Source organism: Gadus chalcogrammus, chromosome 4, assembly GCF_026213295.1.
Source record: "Gadus chalcogrammus isolate NIFS_2021 chromosome 4, NIFS_Gcha_1.0, whole genome shotgun sequence".
Lineage (NCBI taxonomy): Eukaryota > Metazoa > Chordata > Actinopteri > Gadiformes > Gadidae > Gadus > Gadus chalcogrammus.
In genome coordinates this window covers 12,567,795-12,574,869 of record NC_079415.1, presented here as the reverse complement: position 1 = coordinate 12,574,869, position 7,075 = coordinate 12,567,795, and the positions used below count along the sequence as shown (strand labels likewise).

At 43.8% G+C, this 7,075-nt stretch overlaps 1 protein-coding gene across 1 annotated transcript; it reads left to right on the top strand.

Moving 5' to 3' along the window:
• The first annotated feature begins 205 nt into the window (after positions 1 to 205).
• On the top strand, positions 206 to 6,110 carry slc27a4 (solute carrier family 27 member 4). Its single transcript, XM_056589246.1, has 3 exons — positions 206 to 365; positions 1,232 to 1,378; positions 2,238 to 6,110. The coding sequence occupies exons 1-3, from the start codon at positions 215 to 217 to the stop codon at positions 2,393 to 2,395; spliced, it is 456 nt and encodes a 151-aa protein (XP_056445221.1). The 5' UTR covers positions 206 to 214; the 3' UTR covers positions 2,396 to 6,110.
• The last annotated feature ends 965 nt before the right edge of the window (positions 6,111 to 7,075 follow it).

Here is a 7,075-nt window from a genome sequence, read left to right as displayed (position 1 = left end):
CCTCCCCCCTCTCCTCCCCCTCTCCTCCTCCTCCCTTCCTCCTCCTCTCCTCCTCCTCCTCCTCCTCCTCCTCCTCCTTCTCCTCCTCCTCCTCCTCCTCCTCCACCTGTCTCCTTCCTCCCCCCTCTCGTCCCTCCTCCTCCTCCTCCTCCTCCTCTTCCTCCTCCTCCTCCTCCTCCTCCTCCTCTCGCTGTGTCCAGGCGACGTCCTGATCATGGACGAGTGTGGCTACATGTTCTTCAAGGACCGCACAGGGGACACGTTCCGCTGGAAGGGGGAGAACGTGTCCACCACCGAGGTGGAGGGCACACTGAGCCGACTGCTGGACATGAAGGACGTGGTGGTCTACGGCGTGGAGGTACCAGGTAGGTGGCCCTCTCTCAACGCAACTAAGGTGGTCCAATGAGTGGCCTTGTGTCAAAGTTAGGGCTGAACGATGTTGGGAAATAATCTAGTTGTGATTATTTGGACCAATATTGCGATTGCGATTTAATATGCCATTTTTTTAATTTATTAAGCTCCTTATGTTCTGTATTATTCACACAAAAAAAAACATGAATCATTCTTTAGTATGACCAGCACAACATTGGAAGCAGTCAACATGTAAACTGCTCTTTCCTTTAGGACAGGCCGATGTGCTGAGGTGAATTGATATTATGACATATTTTTAACTATTGAATTGTAAAAGAAAATAAATCTAAATCTTACTGATCTCCAAGTCTGTAACGGAAACAACCCCCCAAAAAAACAGAAAAAAAAAACACAAAAAATATAAGTTTTTTTGTTATTTCTTTATTGCAGCTTTTGCGATTCGCATTTCGAGTTCTATTACATCGCAATTTCGATTTGAATCAGATTAATCGTTCGGCCCTAGTCACAGTTTTTACCGAGATTTAACCTTACCAAACCTTTTATGAGGAGGAATTTTTATGTAGTTGTTTAATTTATTGACATAAGGTAAATTCATTGAATTAATACTCAAAATCAAAATAATAATTTTCAGCTTTTAGTGGATGCGGTTATCCTAAGCATTTGACTTTACCCTACGTGCATTCATTGTTATCACAGGTTGCGCCAGTGGGAATGGAACCCCCAACCCTGGCAGTATTAATGCCTTGCTCTACCAGTGGGAGTGGAATCCACCCAGGCCATGTTCATGCTAGGGGCCACATTTCCAGTCCATCACGGTGGTCTTTCATCTTCTCCTTTTCTTTGTGTTTTCCCGCCTTAGGGGCAGAGGGGAAGGGCGGCATGGCGGCCATCGCTGACCCCTCCCATACCTGTGACCTTGAGAAGTTTGGGAAGGACATGGAGAAGGTTCTACCTCCCTACGCCCGGCCCGTCTTCCTCCGCCTTCTCGCACAAGTCGACAAGACCGGTACGTACTCCATTTTGTTTTGTTTGATTGTTTTCTTAAGAAAATCTAGACCGAGAATTTGTTGTATGTGTGTTAATTAAGCTCAGAGTCATTGCTAAAATTAAACCCCATTTATCATTTCACAATCTGGAAAAAGTAATACACGCTTCATTACATCAAGGCTGGATTACTGCAACTCCCTTTACCTAGGACTCCCTCAATCACTCCTCTCTCGCCTTCAGCTGGTCCAGAACTCCACAGCAAGGCTGCTGACTGGATCCAGAAAGCTGGACATATAACCCCCATCCTAGCATCCCTCCACTGGTTGCCCATCCAGCACAGAATTAATTTTAAAACCCTACTTATTGTTTTGAAAGCCCTAAATGGCCTGGCCCCGCCCTATATCACAGAGCTCATCCACCGCCATTCAGCTCCCAGGTCCCTTAGATCATGTAGTATGGGTCTCCTGCACGTTCCACGCACTAGATTAAAACAGAGGGGCGACAGGGCTTTTGCTGTGGCTGCCCCCCGCCTTTGGAACAAACTGCCGCCTTCAATTAGAGACGCTCCTTCCGTCACCATTTTTAAATCTGGGCTCAAAACACACCTCTTCTCCCTGGCCTTTCCTCCCCTTTTGTGATATGTTGTTTATTTTTATGTTTTTCATGTACTGTCTATGTATGTGGTATGTGTTCTTTTATATGCCTTTTTGCACTATGTACGGCACTTTGGACAGTGAAAAGAGTTTTTAAATGTGCCTTATAAATAAATTGTACTTACCTACTAACTTAATTAATTGATTTCCGTTTTTAATTGACATGATTTCTCTCTCTCTCTCTCTCTCTCTCTCTCTCTCTCTCTCCCTCTCTCCCACCTTCAGGTACCTACAAGTTCCAGAAGACAGAGATGCGTCGCGAGGGCTTCAACCCCCGGGAGGTGACAGACAAGCTGTACTTCCTGGAGCCCAGCAGGGGGCGCTATGTGGAGCTCAGCGAGGAGCTGTACAGCTCCATCCTCGCCGGCAAACAGAAGTTGTGACCGCAGGGACGCCGACACTACACACACACACACGCACACACACACACAGCTGCCCACACACATACATTACCCCAGGGAAGACGAAAACTCTGAGACCAGGATAGCGGGGGTCAACTGACAACACATTTGCCCACTATAAGGAAACGCCTAGAACGTAAGATCCCCCCCCACTTTCCTCATCGTCTCGATGGAGACCGCCGTCGTACACACAGAGACAGACACACACACACACACACATACATACACACACAGCTCCCCCTTTCCTCAAATCTACCCCTAAATAAACACGTCTCGCTACCTCACCGAACAACAAGGAGAGGTACAGCAACCATGTAACCAATCAAACGCAACCAAACATTTTGAAATCCTCCAGCCTCAAATACACACACACACACACACAGTCAAATGCGAGAGAGAGAGAGAGAGAGAGAGAGAGAGAGAGAGAGGGAGGGAGAGAGAGAGAGAGAGGGGGAGAGAGAGAGAGAGAGGGGGTTCCTGGTATCCAGACTGAACCAGATGGATGGCAACAATAGAAAGAGACAGAGGAGAACCAGGTGGCGACCCCACTCTCCTCCTGGAGGGACTGGAGGTTCTGCTTTAAACGTTAACCTGCACAATGAGCCACGATGTGAGAGCAACGGGCTCCCCCTCCCTGCCCGCTCGTCGTCCTCGCCCGAGCCATGGAGGGAGGATTTGGACCTTCTCCCCCCTCAAGGTACCCGATGGACTTATACCAACAAAACCTGACGCCGGCGAGGAAAGGACTTGAGAAGAGATGTTCTCCAAAAGGGAAGGGCTTTGTGAATGCCACGTTCTTCTCCATGGTCCGTGGAATCCAGTGGTTGTATTTGTTTCGGTGGAATAGGGATCTAGTGATCGGGTATCGGCAGTGCAATAACAGGACAAACTCAAGGGCTGATGTGAAACAAAGTTTTCTTTATTTTTCTTTTGTTCCTTTTTTCTTTTCCCCCAAATTACACCAAATATATTTAAGTTGATCTATTTAAAGTATGCGTGACTTATGATATTGTTGTAGTAGACGGCTCAGCGTTTGTCTTGTGCAGTGTTATTGTGCTGTGTACCCTTATTTCTTTTAATGCCATCTCAAAAATGTACACCAAATTTTATTTGCGGAACACAGAGTAAAATTTTTGCCTTTTTCAGCCATTCCTACGGAAGCCCGTAAACAGAAATATGGGGATCCTTCTGTGTTAATTATTTTATGAACCTTTTAATGTTAAGTCCCCTTCGTATTTTATTTTTATTTTTATTGATGTTTATGAAACGGCTGTATAGTGTGGTTCTCTTGGCGTATTGTACAGGTTTATGGTTTTAAACGCAGGCTACGCGGTTGGTTCCTTAGTGTACCTTATGGTTTCTCCACGACCCTATAGAGAGAGAGAGGCTCCCATTGAACGAAGCTCCAAACTCACGGTCAAATTCATCGAGGATTCAACGCTGTTGCAAACCGAATACCAAGACGATGAATACACGGGTGAGCGAAACGATCCAAAGAAAACGGAAAAACAAAAGAGGAAAAAATGGATAAAGAAGCCTATGAAGGGTGGACATATTCTAACAGGATCAAAAAGGAAAGAAAAAAACCCTGCTTTTTCATCAATAGATTTTATTTGTTTGTTTGGTCTTTAGCTGTTGTTGTCTGCCGTTTTTTAAAACCGGGGATGCGAATCAGTAACCATACACAGAGCAATGTGCCTTACTGCGCGCTGCAGCCAGTGTTTCCATGTTGGGTCCGATTTCTCGCCCAATCTGGCAACACTGACTGTGCGTTCACTTGCCCCTGTTCACTAGCTCCTGTGCCCTCCCACCTCTCCTAGGTCTAGCTTTTATCTGCTTCTCTACTGTGTATGGGAGGAGGAGGGTATTGTTTGCCTCCTACTCACGTTTTACTGATATTCACTATTCTAAACCAATCCTCCCATGCTTTCTCCCCTCTGTCAACCCATGTGTGTTCCCCGTGTGCTAATATTGCTCCCTTTAAATCCCCCTGGCCCAACTCTACCTTTTATTGTGTATAATTCCAGTATTTATACGGTTATTTGGAACATTTATATGTAGTTCGATCCAACTCAATGTCAACCAACATAGTTAGAAATGTGCATCCCACAGTGAGGCCCACAGTAAAAATATTATTTATTGATCAGCTTTTAGTAGCTATTCCCTGTCAGATGTATATTTAATTTCATTGATTCAGTTATTTTATTGGTCTGAAGTCTGGGTTGAGGCATTTGGGTGATGCTAAACTACTAAACCAATTGCAACAAATGTTGGACCATACCAGTCTGCACGAGTCTAAATTATAGCAATCAAAAAAGTCATACTGGAATCATACTGACTGCTTATTCTATCACACTTTTAAGTTTTGCTTGGAGATACTTGCAGCTTCCTGACCCTCCTGAGTGGGAGTTGGCGGTGATTGTACCTTCTGTGTCTGCTCCTTTACCCCTGTTCCCTTAGCAACGCACTCCTGTACACTCCGTTCCCAACGCACTCCTGTACACTCTGTTCCTCAAGCAACTCACTCCCGTACACTCCATTCCCTAGGTAACACACTCTTGTTGTATTTCCTGCCGTCGTGCTTTCGTGTCTCCCTCTGCTCTGGCCGCTTCACTTACTGACGTTATTTTATTTTCATTTAAACCAACCTGACTGGTTATTTTCCCTGTCACCCACTGTAGTGGGCCACGGGTTCTGTTTGTTCAGGATAACTTCATGCATCTCCTGTAACCTTCACCCTCTTCGACCACTTGGCGTGTGATTGAGACTTCCATCACAACACAGCCTGATAGGAAACACTCTGGTTGGTTAAGTCCCTTAACAGTGTATATTTTGGTTGTGTGTGCGTGCGCATTTTGTGTGTCATTGTGTTTGAACATATCACAGCACTATGACATCTGCCATTGCAGCTGGTAATCACAAGAAATGCAACTCTTTCAGATGTATGTTGAGTTGTGGTCTAAGGATAGTTTTTATATTGGCTGAATTAGACTTTTCAACACTTGCTGTGTCACAGTTTGTGATCCAGGCGTGGAGCTTTGATATATTGTTTGCTGATGTCCTCTGGAAAAATGTCCCTGATCAGAACCATCTTCCAATCGAAATACCGGTTTCGTTCTAGAAAAATAGAAATGAAAATTTATTTATTGAATAACTTTAATTTAATATGCCCCCGGGCAAAGTTGCTCTGTTTAAAAAAAATCGATCAGTTTTTCTACTGTTGATGGTGTTAAATGTCCTCGCAAATGTTTTTAAAAAGACAATGTGACTGATGATGATTTCGATGGTGATGTTTAAATGTGTAAGTGATTTACATATTAAGGGAACCACGGCCTGATAGATAATGACGCGTCGGAATCTGTGGCCTGCACTTGTTCATTCTGACCACCAGGGGGTAAAAAACAGCAATCTGACGATGTTTCAATTTACACTTTGTTTTGTAAGAATTCCTTTAAATTATTTTTTAAACTGTTGATTACGGTTTAAGTGTGTGTCACTGCTCTATTTGTTTTTTGTTCTGTGTGGAAATCAGAGCTTGGTCGTGGTATCATGCAAGAGTTGAGGTTAATCAAATGCAGCCATTGTAATCAAATGGAAATTCAGATGAAAGTAAAGCCATTTTACTGGCTTTAAAATATGGTTCACATGTACCGTTTATCTATATATATATATATATATATATATATATATATATATATACATATAATAAATTGACAGACGCCTATGTTGCATTTGCTTGCCAATTTCCCCACTGATGAACATTTGTTCAAAGTACAAAAGGAGGTGGGGAGGTCGTGGGTTCTAATTAAACGAACTGTATAATGGTTGAGGTTCCGAGTCCCGCTTCGACCAGAGGAGGGCGCTGAACCCTTGCATTTCTCTTTTAGATGTCAGAAAATAACTTCCCTTTCATCAAGAATGTCACTACCATTGCCTTACGACACAACACTTTTTTTATTTTGACAAACCAAATAGCAATAGAATGGTAATTAACACACACAACACATTTTAGTATCCGTATCAATTGGCGACCAAACGAGAAGGAATAGGGAGTCATTTGTTCATGTCATCCCGACTCTAATGCCCTAACCGAATCAGAGGGAAGACCTGAGGGTCTCCGTGACTTCGGCTAGTCCTTCTCTCCCTCTCTCTGGTCTCACCGGGTCTCAGGCCAATGATCCACGGTGTGTGTCCGTTCATACATTGCACTTTTATTATTTATGTTTATGTTTCGTTTTATTCGGAAAATGTTTTGCGGTACTCAGGAACATCAACATGGGGCAACCTAAGGGAACGTGTGTGTGCGTGTGAGTGTGATTTTTTTTGTGCAGTCGGCAGCTCTTAGCATGTGCAGTGTGCGTGGAGGCGAGATTTGTGAGATGTGTGTGCGGATGTGTGTGTGTGTGTGTGTGTCACACTCACTCACACAAACACTGATGTCCTCGTACCCATAAAGGACAAGCTGTATAGATCATGCTTTTGAAGAAAAATGACATAAAAGCAATGTTGCAAATGGCAAATGAATATTAATAAAAATTATCAAAATTGTCGTGTGGTTTCTGTGTAAGGGGTTTTCAGGCCATGGGAATGGTGATTTATGAAACGAAAACCTGAGTGTTTCTGTTCTTTCCATTTCAAGTTCAGTTGTGCTGAACGGCTCAA